General features: G+C 38.1%; 1 protein-coding gene across 3 annotated transcripts in view; it reads right to left on the reverse strand.

Annotated features, from left to right (window-relative positions):
- far1 (fatty acyl CoA reductase 1) overlaps positions 1-15,383 on the reverse strand; it is a 28,339-nt gene extending 12,956 nt beyond the window's left edge. The window contains exons 1-8 of one of the 3 annotated variants that reach the window (XM_088417186.1): positions 15,199-15,383; positions 9,868-9,980; positions 6,486-6,602; positions 5,251-5,426; positions 3,734-3,913; positions 1,909-2,086; positions 1,738-1,782; positions 764-891 (exon numbers count right to left, since the gene is read on the reverse strand). In XM_088417186.1, coding sequence (XP_088273312.1) covers positions 764-891; positions 1,738-1,782; positions 1,909-2,086; positions 3,734-3,913; positions 5,251-5,426; positions 6,486-6,602; positions 9,868-9,969 — 926 coding nt within the window. In that variant the 5' untranslated portion in view covers positions 9,970-9,980; positions 15,199-15,383. The other 2 variants (XM_088417184.1, XM_088417185.1) reach the window with 2 other exon arrangements.
- Between the last annotated feature and the right edge of the window lie 870 nt (positions 15,384-16,253).

A 16,253-nucleotide genomic window follows, 5' to 3' on the forward strand; every position in this document is an offset into this window, starting at 1 on the left:
GACTCAAGGCAACCAATTGGACAGCATTCATGTGATCAACTGCTTCAATTCATATTATAAATGGTTTATGAGTGTTTTTGGGGGGCTGCATATTATAATGCATTGTAAAGCGCGTTACTGTTATTTGGACGGAGTCAAATATTACGAGTTGTTTTTGTGTGTAGTGCCTTACACTACTGCGTTACAGCAAAAAAGTAATGCATTACAGTAATCACATTACTTTTCTAATGCGTTAGTCCCGACACAGTTGAAATTGTACCAAAAATTGATAAAAAAGATGTTGGAGTGATGGTAGTTTATTCCAAATAGATCGTTTTTTTTTTTATGCCGTCAGAATATGATATCACCCCATGGCTACTTTTGACTGGTTGCAAGTAGGCATTCAGTTCATTCAGAAGCTTCAAAATTGCATTGCTGAATTGACTATAATTTTTTGTTTATAGCGTTTCAAAAACATTACATGAGAAAAAAAAATCCAGTTTCCCTATTGCCTATTATTTTGCATTGTGTCCTCTATCATGGTTCTGCACATCGTTGTAGCATCTTTCAACTGTCTGAAAGACAGGATTTTAATATGCAGTCAGCTATCGCAATTTGTCTCAGGTTTCTTAAATCACTCCTGAGATAACGTGTGAAGTGAATTCAGCTGCAATTTAACATACAGGATTTGGCAGACTCGATCTTTTGATGTACCCGGATAGCAGATCAACTTTCACATTTTGCAAGCCTTTGGAAAATCAAGGCCCATTACTGAGTGTCCAACCTGTTCATTTTTTTGGATCCAGAATACCAGGCTGCAGCCAGTGTAGCATTGATGACGACATCTACAGGCACCAAGTCAGCGACTGCGTCATTAGATGCTCTCATTGTACGTAGGATCCCTTTGCCTGCCTGAAGAGATATTAAACTCGATGTATCCAACCATGCATATCAATTGTCAAATGCAGGCAACTTGGGTTCACATGTTCACTTATTTGATTTTTGTGTTTTTTTTTTTAATTAATTGATTATTTTTTACCCTTATTCTTTTATAATGAGCTGGCACTTTATTCTTCCTGTACTGCTGTAGTGTTGTGTTGTACTGGAACCCTATTTCCCTGACAGAACCCTCCCAAGGGATTAATGAAGTAGAAGTGAAAAACAAATTGGAAAGAAATATTTTAGGAAACTCAAAAACTACATTTTATGTTTTATTTTAATACCTTTCCAGATGATTCAATGCATATATCGATACATGGGGTAGGGCCGATTGAAGAACGGTACATTTTCTAAGTTCAACAATTCTAATCAGTCTGACTGAGTGGAATTACAATTTGAGTTAAGGATAAGGATAAGGTATGACTGCATTATTTTAGGATAAGGTAGGATAAGGTATGACTGCATTTTTTGTGCATTTTATGTCTAACAAGAAAAACCTCTCGAAACCCAATCTATTCAATTTTCTTAGATTAAAACTAGAAGAAAATCGGACAGATTTATACCCGATGTGCATCTCTCATAAAAGATGATACACGGTGGCGATACGATTCAAGAACGCTCAGTTTTCTAAACGGAACATCTCAAAATTTGGTTCAGGTGAATCAAAACAGACTTTTCAAATCAAACAGATTTTTGCTACAGTTTACTGTTTGTAGCTAAATAGCGTTTATAGTACTTCATACAATATATGTAATGTTTTTTCTTGTCCTGGCAGTATGATTCAAACAAACCTTAAACCATATTTTGTCCAATACTTACAGCAATGAATATTCCACTCGGTCCATTGAAATTATCTATCCAACCCTGGAACAAACAAGTAGCACATCATTACCATAGATACCAAACTATAGGTTCAGTACACACTACAATACAAAATTGTCCTTCATTACTGGTTCCAAATTTTGGAGAAAAATTTCAATAGGAACTCACAGGAAAAGGTTCTTTCCAGCTGGCACCAACTATGGAAGGTCTGACAATTGCAACATTGAGATCACCGGCCTCCTGCTGCACCAGATACTCCGCTAATGCTTTTGTGTACGTGTAAGTGTTGGGTCGCTGACCAATTAGCTTGGGAGTCAAAGCAGTCACCAGTTCATCGTCCATCCAACTGCCGACAACATTAACATAGGATAGAATTTAGATGTTTACTAATTCGCTCATCATATCATGGCTTATTTGAACCCTTTTCTCTGTGGAATGTCTACGCACATACATTATACAATGACATTAAATTTGGAATGTAAGAACCAAAAAGAAATGGATAATCTAACTGCCGCTTGTATTGCTCCTGACAACGCAAAATTTTAATCATTATTTGAATTCATTATTTTTGTATTTATTTTTATATGAACCATGGTAGTTGCTGTTTTCTGATATTGATTGAATTAAAATTTGAATAGAATGTTGAACAATTCTGTTTTGGATCATTTAGGTTTGTTGGTAAGAGACTCAGAGAGGATGACGCCGGAGAGAAATACTGGAGAAATGATTGTTTGGTGGACCTTATTTCCTCAATTTATCTACTTTGGTTTTCAAGGCACGCACACTATGTCATCTTTTAATTGTTGACTGACTGCATTGATCAGATACTGTCAATATTCATTGTAAATACTGGGAGTGTCTTTACTTTTCACGGCGTATGGAATAGCAATAAAAGCATTGTGGACATCAGAACGAGGCCTGATTCTTTGATCAGGGTAGATATACAATAGATTGTTATCATTTAGTTATCAAATATCTTTTTTTTTTTTTTTTACTATAAGTACAGTCCACCACTAAAGATGTGGACTGTACTTATAGTAAAGTACTGGCTGTATCCAAAAAGAATAAAAGTATAGTAGAATTAAAATATAGTACTAAAAAAATAAAAATTCCCATTAAAATGAATACGATTTTGATAAGTTTCGTACGTATAATTATATATATATATACGTATATATATATATATATATATATATATATATATATATATACGTATATATATATATATATATATATATATATATATATATATGTATATATATACATATATATATATATATATATATACATATATATACATTCATGTATACATACATACATACATACATACATACATACATACAAGTGTGTGTGTGTGTGTGTGTGTGTGTGTGTGTGTGTGTGTGTGTGTGTGTGTGTGTGTGTGTTAAAAAAACGTTTCAGATATCACTGGCTAAGACCTCCGGTTGAGCTGGACTTTGTGTTTGCGCTTCCAATGGTGTGCAAATCAAAAGCACCACCCAGCAGTCTAAACATAAAACAGTACAAATAGAATGCAAGTCATGCATATAGTCATGCAATAACTTGCCAGTGACCAAATTTCATCAAAACAAGCCAAATACAGTATAGAGCAGTAAAGCATGTTTCATATCCCTGTTTTTGTCTTGTTGAAATAAAGCTGTTTGTTATTGGGGTTTTGCTGTTTCTTGCAAGAGGGGTGTTCAGTTCACCCATATACTGCCAGACCAATGGAAAATGGATTTTGTTACCATGACGATTTGAGAAGAATGCAGTAATTGTTTGCTGAGGCATTAAAAAAAAAAAATAAATAAATAAATAAAAAGCACAAACAAAGATAGAATCGGGTTGTATTTTTCCTCGGGGAGTCATCGTGTAAGCATCGACCTACCAGATCGCACTTGTCACTTGGAGAGAAAAAAAAAAAAACAACATACCGCTCTGTCGCCTGGTAACTTTAACTAGCTAATTTGGGAAAAAGTCAAATTGAACTTACTCCAGAGCATCAATGAGTTTGATGTATTCTACTGGGGGTGGATAGACCATTTCCTCAATGAGCTCTCGATCACAGTTGGCATAGGCTGTGGATACATGGATGAAGATTTCTAGATGCTTCATCTTATGAGCCAGAGCTAGCATCTTCTGCGTGGCCAAGACATTCAACTGCATGGCATCTCTAAGAAGAAAGTTGAAGACAAGTTAAAAATTAATCAGACCAAGGCAAACACAGCTGTGGTGTGTGTCTCACAGAGCTGCACAGTTAGCAACAATTAGCAACAGCCTAATGGCCTGCAATGCAATTCAAGTTATACAGTATCAATCTGTAGCCAACAAAAACACCTTCTGTACTGTATATATGGATCTTTAGAGATGAATGTCAGATGTGGTACAAAAACCAGGAAGTCATAACTGTTTAAACAGCTGCTCAAACCTTTGACCATACAAATGCCATTTAACCTTTTCACTCTCTTTGGGACTATGTATCCCATAGCTTTTCAAAAAAATGAGAGTGGGTATAGGAATGGTAATGACATCCCAACGGTTCATTACACACCTACCTACAGATTTAGTGGCATTTGGCAACTTTTCCATAAACAACAAGCCAATGCTGGGTCCACTGTCAACAAGGTGGCTTTCATTGTACAATTTCTCAACAATTATCATATCTAGTATCGCGGAAATATATTGACAATATGTGCGAGATGTGTGTGTTACTATAGATTACACTGATTCGCATGTATTGTAGGCGTTTGGTGATCATTTTCACTTCTCCGGCACGTTTTTTTTGTACAGGTATTGCAGTCTATGGTCCCAGTGGTAATTATTTGTGGGAGAATGAATCCCAGCGTTGTATATACAGGTACATATTTATACGTGCAGTTGTTTGTGTTTGGCAACAAAGTAATTACCACTTCTATGTCACTTTTTTGTACCGAATTGAATGTGATCTACAGTGCCAATTGTATTTTCATGTATATTGAAAATATGCTACAATAGACATAATCTATGGAAGTGGGAATTTTTAACTAATTTTTCAAGTATCCTAGACTTAAGTATCCTAGACTTATAAACAAGTAATATATGTAATAAGTTAAAAAAAAAAAAAACAAGTAGCAGTGAAAGGGTTAAAATGAATGTGAATGCATTTTTGCTCAAAAAGCAACCTTCTCTCTTTAAGGTACCAACCAATCAAAAGGCATAGCCCCACTATATCCAGAAAGGACAAAAAAGAAAAAAAAACTTGTTGAGGTAGGCTAGTAAGGTGTCAAATATCTCTGTGTACTGCAAACAAACTCTGGCTTATCCAGACATGCCACGCTTCATGAAAAGTTGAACAAACATTCATAATATTTATAGATTTATTTACTGCGCAATTGCACAACTTTTCGTTTCACGTCCATTCATTTGAATCTGCTGTACAGGCTTATTAAATAATCATGGGCAAGTTACAGTTTGAAAACCATCCTAAAAATGAAGAGATCTTGAAATGCTGTTTGCAATACAATCACTTACTTGAGTGGTTCATTGAAGCGGATGGTGGCTGCACAGTGAAAGACAATGTTGACCGTCTCAGCAAGTAAACTCTGATCCTCCTTACAGAGATCCAGTTCTGCCTTTGTCAAGTCACTGCTCACTGCAATGATCTTATCTGCAAAGCATGGCTGTTCATCTTGTAATCTTTCGAACAACTGAGAGGAAGAAATTCAAAAGAATAATTAATGATTAAAAAAAATAGATCAAATGATCATAATCTATTACTTATCCCATAGTGATGATCAAGGCTTGTTGACGGAATTTGTGCAAAACATCTAGCATTTCCCTACACCCCTTATTCTCACAAGGGTCAAGATTGAAATGGAGCCTTTACCAGCTGACTTTGAGGCACAAATCACCAACCATTTCATACTCACATTCATGCCTAAAAACAAACTAGGTCTTTGCTAGTATTAACAGAGTGCCTCAGTAACACCCATTCAAGAAGTGAGAGCCCAACTTCGGAGCCGTGAGGTAAATTTGCAACCCCTGCTACTGCCTGTATAAACAACTCAAACAATAATCACATTTACTGTAACTGAATACACTATTTCTTTCTGCGTAGTTGTACTGATTGGGTGCCACTGAAAAGTTCCTAATGTTAACAATGGTATGAACAACGTGGCATAAAAACTTGATGGTGGCTTGGTTTAAAAATATCCAAACAAACGTATCACTGTACGTACCATTGTCTTAAAAGCCTTCATGCAGCATTGAAATGTGGTACAATCTTATTTTGATGGAGAGAACAAACTGCTATGGTTCACTTATGATGTTGCACTGTATTTACAAAATACTGACAAAATGCAGATTTATTCATTTCTGTCTTGTTTCCATTAAAATGCCTAAAGAAAAAAAATAACTTTGGATTGAAAAAATAAGTGATATATAGGTATGCAGATTGAAATAATTTTGAAACATTTTAAAGAAAGATTTCATACATAATACAGCACTTAAAACTGCAATTTCCCTTCCAGACACATACTGTAAATGAGAAAAAAGAAAATAAGATGTTTTATTTTTGTATGCAAAAAAACTGGATCCAACCATCAAGAGTGACGTAAAACAACTAAGTAAATATTTTCTTATCTGCGCATTAATTATTTGACTTTGGGAGCTCCACTATATCACGTGACTAGGCCATCCATCCGTAAATTCCATTCCGTAAATTAGTCTCCCAAAAGTAACTATCATTAGATCTCAACACTTCTTACCTTGCTGCTGATCATGTCAGTAATACGGGCCTGAGGGCTCTGGCCGGCTTTTGACCTGACCATAACATAGACTGCATTAACTCCTGGGCACGACCTGAGCAGCTTCTCCAGCATCACCTGATGTAGTCATATGGAACAAGGGAATAGTGACATCATTATTGTTGGGTCAAAAATACAGACAATGGAAAAGGTGCACATTTGTTCATGTAACTCATTCAAGGTTGTTCAGTTTGAATAACCCCCATAATTTGTGTACTGGTTTTATTATTTGTGGAGCAGTAAGGCCCTTTAATCATTAAAAAAAAAAATCACTTACTGTTTACAGCAAGAAGAAATGTCCTAATTTTTACTACAACTTCAAATGCACAATTGATCTATTTTCATTTTATTTGTATCTGTGCGTGTGTGTGTGTGTGTGCATATGAAAGTATGTTGATGGCCAAATCTTTCCCAATCAGTTATAATTTCTAGGTAAATTATCTCACAACTCTTGGCCACATGATGCTTTTGTGCTGTTATAGTATAACAATAGTACAATTACAGTACATATAACAGTTATATGTACTGTAATTGTACTATTGTACATGGCCTGTCTGTTTTAATATATTAGTCATCATACAGTAAGTATAGGAGTATACAGTATACAGAAGCCAACCAGAAATTGTAGTAGTGTTTGATACACAAACTTAAATCAATAAATCTCAATTTTTAAATTGATAATGCTTGACAATACTGTGTATCACTGACAGTGTAACATAGGATTAGTATTCATGTTAGAAAGAGTGAAGCAGACCATTTCCTAAGGTCATGATTTCCTGAACAAATTGTCTCACTGTCAGCCTACCTGTGTATTTTATTTTGGCAGAGAAGAGGGACATATTTACAGATTTGTGAGCAATAATTCAAGAGAATTACAATAGTTTTTCAACAAAGTTCCATCTTTGGGTACAGCAAATACAAACACAATATTTACTGTATGCTCAATGTGTATACAGTATACGCGTTACTGATCAAGATTGTAGTTTAGCTGGTTTAGGTGATACTTTTCCATTCTTTGTTGTCTATTTACCATTGTACTGTATTTGCCTTTATTTTGCCTTGTCTAACTCTTGTTTATACTTTATTTTTTTTTAGTTAAGGCATTTTACTTAAGGCAAGACATGTTTTCTTTTGCAATGCTGGTCTGGCTGCAGACAGCGGACTGCTTTTCCACATAAAAGGCACGATACACGCAGCACTACTGTAATTAACAATCAGCAACACTGCCGGAGGAGAGGCTCTGCCTTGACTCGTAGAGACGTTAGATTGTGGTTCACTCGGAGACAGCTGCTTCAGCGGAGACAAGACAGGCAAGACAGTCATTCAATCAGCTCACGGGTACTCCTACAAGAAGCATGATTTGACTCTCTGTGCAACATCCTCCAACGAGGGCAGGAATGGATTGCAACTCCTGACCTCATTAGCCCCTTTCACACACCATTCAGCAACTCTGAGTTCCTGATCCCGGGGGTTCCCGGCTGGAAGTTCCTGGTCTGCAGTCCACGACTTTGCGTTCATACCGAGGGACAGCGGACGAGGTAGCTTATTCAAATTGGACTGATGACGTGAAGCAGGGGGCAGAAACTGCACCCCCTCTCCTGTCTAGTAAGTGGCGCTAACTAAAAAGGTGAATGAAAAGCAGGATGATGAACTAAAGAAGCTGCCACACACAGCACTAGAATGGAACCGAATTAGCTTTTTCTTTATTTTTATGCAGCTCTCTTAGCTTGATACAAAGACAGATATACATTATTCAAGCAGCGCAATTTATCAACAAAGCTACAGATCGGAGCGAGCACTTTCCCACTTCTAACCAGTGCTTTGTGACAGGAAACCTGAAAGAAGTACATGGTGCTAAGGACCATCTGCACAGACAACAATCAGTGGGTGTGGACCCGCTGCAGTCTGTGCTCGCTCCATGTTCTTTTTTTGGGCTCGCATCGTGGACAGCTTGCTGGAGGACACAGAAGCGCACGGCAAAGCAGGCGCCGGCAAACGCTGCTGTGTACCCCCACATGTGCTTTGTGACGCAGAGATTTTAGGGGAGTGAACGCCAGAGACTGGGCACAGCTTTGGCGGGTTTCTGATCCCTGACATAAGTGTGCTTCAGTCAGACGTGGGCCCGCAGCACTTACTGCACGATCCGTGTATTCTTTGAGGGGCGTTGCTTCATGGAAAGGCGTGCCGGGAGGCACCAAAGCGCTTGCTGAAGGCGGTGTCAGTGAGCGTTTCCATCGGCGATTCGGCTCTGTGTCTACATTTGTGAGTATTGGCAGGACTGGGACACCCAACGGTAGTTTGCTTCAACAACGAGAAGTAGAAAGTGGGTGAAGTTGCAGATAGATGCATTTGCCGACGCCCACCATTGGCTGGCGCTTCCGCGTCTCCCGGCATGCTGTTTACGACAAAACCCTATGAAATGAATACACGGACTGAGCATCAACTGTAGCGGGTTTCTGATTCAGATTGCCGGGATATAAATCTGCTTCAGTCGGTGTTCTGTCCGTGTAGGTTTTAGTAATTTTTTTTCAAAGATCCGCGTCGCAAACGCGCTAGCTCATGGTGGGCAATGGGTCAACGACTTTCATTTTCGCGTAGTTGAAGCAACTTGGCTTCGTATGTTCTTTTGCCCATAAATACGCACTACTGTTCCAGAGCACCCATCTGTCTATCCATTTTCTCTCTTTCCATTATTTCAAAATATTAAACTGGCCACAGTGAAAACGAAGCGTAATGGTGCCTAATCATACCTAAACAACACACCCCCAAGTTCAAGCAACCAATGAGCCTTAGTTAGCACAACTTGCCCCCCTTGAGCTACCCGGGTAGCAAGCTGAAGACCCTAGTTGCAACTGGGCGAGTAAAAGGTTCCTGTTAATCGCTCAGGGGAACCTTCAAGACCAGGGACGTTTTTAGGGTTGAACGGAAAAGCGCTCTCGAGATACCAGGGTACAGCGGATGAGTTTGTGTTGCGTGAAAAGGATGTTATGCCAGGAGCCAATCACTGGTATTGTAGGAGTGCCCGTGGCATGTGCAGTTCCAGTCAGCTCGTCCCTTTTTGGCATGCAGGGAAACCTTCACAGCCCGACTTTCATGGGTGAAAAAAAATTGCAAAGCACTGAGGGAGCGAAAGATGAAGCGCAAAGCGGCAAGGGTTCACTGGACTTCTAAAGAATGCAATGTGATTATTCATATGTATGATATGTTTAAAAATGTTTAAAATTCATGTCATCATTCAAGTATACAGTAATACAACGCTGGCACCAAAATTTGCTTATGCTCGTTTCCAAACATTTGTTCACTCGGACCTATTGATTCATTGCCAAGCTAATTACTATTGTACCTTTCCCATAAAGCCAGTTGCTCCAGTGATCAGCACATTTTTCCCTGCATAGTATTCTGGTATGTTCATCATGTCTGCAAATGTGTTTTCAGAACTCTTCATCACCACTCCTCCTGTTCAAAAAGAACAAAATCTCAAACAAAGAAAACAAATAGTTGCAAGAACATTTGTTGACCTTTCCATTCCAATTTGGAGAATAAACTGTATAGATGGCTTTTTCATTAAGCATTGTCTGACTCAACAGCAGTTTGAACCTTACATTTGTCTTGTTGTTCCTAGTCGAAACCTGGCACGCTCCAAATGCCCAAAGGGCAGCCTGACTACCAGCCAGGCTGGGTTAATAAAGTTCATGAACACAACACATGGACTAATTAGCATTTGTCTGGCTAAGGTTAAATTTCAATGGGATATGTTTAATCTTAGGTGGGATAGTGTCTTATCAGTAAAATAATGTTGGTTTTTCAAGAGTATAGACACTGTGCAGATGATAACAAGCCATTTAGAGATACCTTAAATCAATAGACACACTGTTATCTCTTTCTTTTCAACAAATCTCTTCATATTCTATGCTGAAAGGCTGAAAACGATGAGGAATATTCATTTTATTAATCCGTTTATTAATCCGACACAACACACAACAAAAACAATCATACCAATTCTTTATTGCAGATATTAATTGCCCCCCTTTTAGGACAGTGAACTATATTTAAGTAAGCTCAGTCAAAATTTACATCATACAATGAATGAAGTTAAAGTATATATGATTCATATAATGAAATACAATGTACAATAACTCTTGGATTACTTCTGTATTTTAAATTTAACATATAATTTACTTCCATATTTGCAATGGTTATCTGGACAGTTAAAATATCTGTATAGCAATTTTAATTACATAAGTAATATATTTTCTTAATATTGTTGTTATTAAATCATAAGCCAGAAAAATATGATCCTGGTACATTTTTAACCCCTGGGTGTCCAGGGATCTTTCACGAGCCTGGTACAACTTGGGCTGACTTGTTAAGTCGCATCAGCCCTATTGACATTATATTAAATTATATTAAATTATATATATATATATATATATATATATATATATATATATATATATATATATGAGATAGATAGATAGATAGATAGATAGATAGATAGATAGATAGATAGATAGATAGATAGATAGATAGATAGATAGATAGATAGATAGATAGATAGATAGATAGATAGATAGATAGATAGATAGATAGATAGATAGATAGATAGATAGATAGATAGATAGATAGATAGATACATGTTTTTTTCACCTTACGATGAAGACCGCACCATTTTTTTGTTCCCTCTTTATCACTACAATGGTGGTCTGCTATTAGTCAGCATCATGACTCCCTAAGATGCTGGTCTACTACTGTTCGCCGTCCCTGAAACACTAAGATGCAGCTCTGCTATTGGTCGGCGTCACTCGTTCCAAAATGGCAGAACGTTAAAGCTTTGTTCTCCTGTGAGTGCTTATGAAAACGTATTTATAGTGCATTTTTGTGCTTAACTCAAACTTTAATTGGTTAACCAAATGTCCAAAAATTGCTAATGATGTTAAAGAGAGAAGTAAAAAGATGATTTATGTCAATCAATCAATCAAATTTTATTTGAATAACCCTAAATCACCGAAGTCTCAAAGGGCTTCACAGATGACGAGGTCATGTCGAGACTACATACATACATACATACATACATACATACATACATACATACATACATACGCACGCACGCATGCACGCACGCACGCACGCACGCACACACACACACATACATATTAAGCATGGGATGAAAGCAACTCTCTATAAAGTACTTTTTGGCAGTATTCAAAATGAATTTGTGGAAATAGGCTGCTATTGCAAAGGGCAATTTCCACGTCTATGAAAAAGAGGAAGGTGCATTTTAAGTTTCCTGTGCAAACCCACTTAATATTAAGTGAGCAAAGTGGTACATGTAAAAGGATAAACACATTGAACAAAACAACATGAAAATCACTGGCATTGTTGCAGTCATTGCAGTAAAAATAAAACACAATATTCCATTCATTTGAGTAACTATAGCAGCTCATCTTTCTACCGTGCTGGCTCTGTCCCCTGTGGGTATCATTAACATTTCTGTGACAACAAACAATGAGTTAACAGGAGGTAACAGTAAATGTGGCCTTTGCAGATATAAGCAAGGCTGAAGCCAAGGCAACATTTGAATATAATATTCAAGTAAATAGAATTACAATGTTCCAAGTTTACTTCCAAATGACAATGCATTGTCGACAAGGTAGAGCAAATTAAGTCAAAAATATACTATATTTTGAGGTGAATTAAAAAAATAAAAATGATAACATAAATTACGGTTTCCATTCATGATCTAAAAGTAGGCCATCAAATAGCAAGTCATGTCTGGCTTGTGTAGGTGCTAAAAACAAACCACATGTGTCATAGAAAGCAGGGTCATCTTAGGTTTGAACTACTGTGACCTTTAATGGGGTGTCTATTCTTGAGCTAATGGAGCTTACAGTTAGACAGAGGGGCAGCAAGCTGATCCTTGATGTCGCATTCACACTCTCAATAATTCATCACTTAGATTATATTCATCTATCCAGGCACAGCGGCATAGATCACAGACAGAGGAAAGTTTTGGTGTCAGAAGCACATTGCTGCACTTGGGTGAGAACGAGAAGGCTCAAGTTTCATTTGGGGAGTTTATGCGTTTACAAATCAGCTAAATTGCCAGCTACGAATAGAGCAGTCAAAGGTCTGCTCAGCTTTCAGAAAAAGCAACATCAGGGCATGTTCTCATGAAGTGAAGATTCAATATCACACTCGGGGGCAAAAGTCCTTAACAGTTTGCCTATTGTCACAAGGCTCTAACTGCATGTGACTTGTATAGTCGTGTTCTACATCCACTTCTTGACTTTAACTGAGGCCAATAGTCAGGAATTAAAGCCCACTTGTCAGTCCTAAAGAGACCACTTTATACATATACTCCCGAAACCAAGCTTATTCTTTTGAGGCCGCTGCTGTGTCCAGTTTTTCTCGGAAAGACAGCAATGTTAATTGCATCCCACCCAAACACATAAGACATAATTGGAAAGGCCAGGTAGGTTAGCTTGAACGAGTCCAGAGATAAGGACCAATATCAAATTTCCACTACGGGGGACACAAATGCACAGGCCTGTATGAAGAAGGTTAATGTCAGAGGCTAAACACCAGGTTCATGCGCACCTTTCTTTACTTTTTTTTTTTTTCCCAAATTTAAGACAGATGGATGTTTTTTACTGGTGCACAAAAATGAACTGCATTGATTGGCCAAGCACTGTAATTTGATCATCTGTTGTGAAGAATTGCCAAGCTGGACGTCATCACAAATTGTCATAATGGGTCGGTTTTGACTTGACTTTAACAGCAGAGGCTCGACCGAACCCCGAGGGTTTGAGCTAACCCAGGATAAGAACCACTAAAAGATACTTTAGATAATTGTGCACAAACACTAAGGCTGAATGATTTTGGAAATAACTTATTTCTTGTGTCATTTACTTTCTTTACAGCTCAGCAGTTAGCACACAGCGCTCCTGTATTTGATGTGACATAGTGACTTTGTGAATTTTCAACTTCTTATGTCATGTTTGCCCTTGCATGGATGCCACCCAGTGTCCAAAATGAGACACTATAGCGCCATTTTATTTAATTTTCTTTGCACTTCACTGTAGTCCTTGAAAAGAAGTTGAACAGTAACATATGTTGATTGGGGCATTCTCTTTCCTCTGGATATTTTTTTTTCATTGTGTTTATTTACTCCATTATTTATTTATATATTTGGGTTCATCCTAGTGTTCTATACAATATATGTATTTTGTGAACAAATGCGAAAAAGATCATTGAAAATTTCCATTCATTTAATGCAATGAAAGGTAAAATCTTATATTGGGGTATCTAGAGTACTAAAAAGTAAGTCATTTTTTAGTTAATGGTTGCTGCTCTCTGGGAATTGGGACAACACGGACACGCATAGCAAAAATCTACATGTAAGTGACACTAATAGTTTTAAAGTTACATATCTTGATTTTATCTGTTCGGACCACTAAAGAATAGATATCCCTCCATGCGGCCCCTGAGCAAAAATGAATCGGACACCACTGTTCCACTACGTTGCAGTAAATTTGAATTTGATTCACAGTAATTATTATATTCTTTTATATTATTTATAGGGCAGCATGGCGGATGAGTGTGTAGCATATCCGCTTCACAGTTCTGGGGTTTAATTCCAGCTCCGGCCTTCCTGTGTGGAGTTTACATGTTCTCCTTGTGGCCACATACGTTTTCTCTCGGTACTGCGGTGTCTTCCAACAACCCCCCCCCCCCCCCCCCCCCCCAAAAAAAAAAAAAAGTGTACATGGTAGGTGAATTGGACACTAAATTGTCATAATATTGGATGAGTAAATGGTTGTGGGAATATAGAATAATGGATGGATGGATATTATTTATACTATTCACTATTTTTCAGCCCTAGCCCTGGTGGATAACTGGGAGATGATCGTATTAAACACATTCAGTGCACACAAAACACTAACTCAATTCATCCATCAATTTTCTAGGGCCACTTATCCTCACAAGGGTCACAGGCTTGCTGGCGCCTATCTCAGCTGGCTTCGGGCAGTAGGCATCATGAACTGGTTGCCAGCCAATCGCAGCAAAATACTAACTCATCAAAACGAAGTGCATTGACATTTGACAGACCTCACACATGCGTTGTCTGTGTTACTCCGAAATCCAATCCAGACCGCAGAGGGAAAAACTGAAGCCACTGAATCCCGTGATTCCAATTCCCCACTGACGCCTTGCATCATTAATCCACCATTAGGTTTGCGGAGTTCCACTTCCACGCCAGGCGCACCACACAGTGAATATTTGATAGTCTTCCCACCTATAGTACAGCCACAGATAACCGCGCTTCCCACAAACGCTTCATGTATTTTCCCCCTTCGCTCGAGCCGCTGCTTGCAGAGAAAGTTCAACAGCTGGCTGAGCACCAAGAAGAATTCACATTACCGTTTAGCACAAGAGCCCCGAGGCGGCTGCTAAAGTGGCTTGGAGAACGCTAGGGACACTTATGTCTCTGTGGTAGCCGAGGGAAACCAACACGAGAGTGAGAGGGGAAAAAAACAAAACAAAACATGGTTCTTGCATTTGAAGCATCTCGAGCTGCCTAGCGCACAAGTTGGCGCTAAGGAAACCACCATTAAAAACGAACAGCACTTACGAAGGGAAATCGGCTCGGGTGTTCTGCTGCGGTTTTACGTACCCAAGTGTGGATGTTTCCGGATTTCCTAACTTGTTTGCCTGTTGCGCCGCGTTCCGTTAACTGTGAAGCAATCGGTAGATATCGCTTAATTCAACCGACGAGTGGTCACTCACGAGGAAGCTGGTGGTGGGCTGGATAACGTGACGTCACGACGCAGGAACCGACTGCCTCAATCGCAAAGATAGAACGTAATGTAGAGATCTTCCCCTTGCCCGTGCACGACCAACACAGCTCAGTCGTGTTGGCTCACTTTCATCTCGGCTAATGCGCACATATTCAAATACTGCATTTGAGGCTTAGGCACAAATATTCACATATTTTTTCAAATATTTTGCAAGTCGATGGACTCTAATCTCAATTGCTCTTATCTGACACCATTTAGAAATGATGACTTTTTTTCTTTTTGAAATAAATTACATTGCAAGGCCACTTTGGCGTGTTTTTGTTTGATGCAAGTGGAGGCAATTGGTGTCGTCAGTCAAGCCCAGAGCAAAATCAGTACATATTTAAATTATGGACATACTGAGCTCAGTATTTATTTCCTATTTCACACTTATACAGACACAAGTACACTACATACAGATACTTTAAATAGAGGGCGTGAATCTCATTTTAGCCCGGGGACCACATGGAAGAAAAATTATGATAAGATGGGCCAGACAGCTAAAATCATGGGATATAACTTTAAAATCAATTGGTGTCAATTTGTAGACGTTTTCTATGCCTGCTGACCTGGTCCCAATTGCCAGAGAACAGTGGCAATTAACTAAAAAGAAAAGATAAATATGCCGTAAAGTGAAATAAGTTCCTTTTTGTCGAGAAAGTATATCCCAATTTAACATTTTCCTACCATTGCATAAAAAATTGAGCATTTTTGTTTTTCCATTTGTTCATAAAATAGGGGACCTATTTTGTGTAGAACAACTGAAAACCAAATATGAAAACTGATCAATTCATTTCTAAAAAAAAAAAAAATACCACGAGTAAGGAATATCCTGTGGGGATTAAATTCCTGTATAAAAATATGTTGTACAACCTTTCAAGAAGTACAGTGA

Source organism: Hippichthys cyanospilos, chromosome 6 (genome assembly GCF_059441005.1).
Source record: "Hippichthys cyanospilos isolate Australia breed blue-spotted pipefish chromosome 6, RoL_Hcya_1.0, whole genome shotgun sequence".
NCBI classification, from domain to species: domain Eukaryota; kingdom Metazoa; phylum Chordata; class Actinopteri; order Syngnathiformes; family Syngnathidae; genus Hippichthys; species Hippichthys cyanospilos.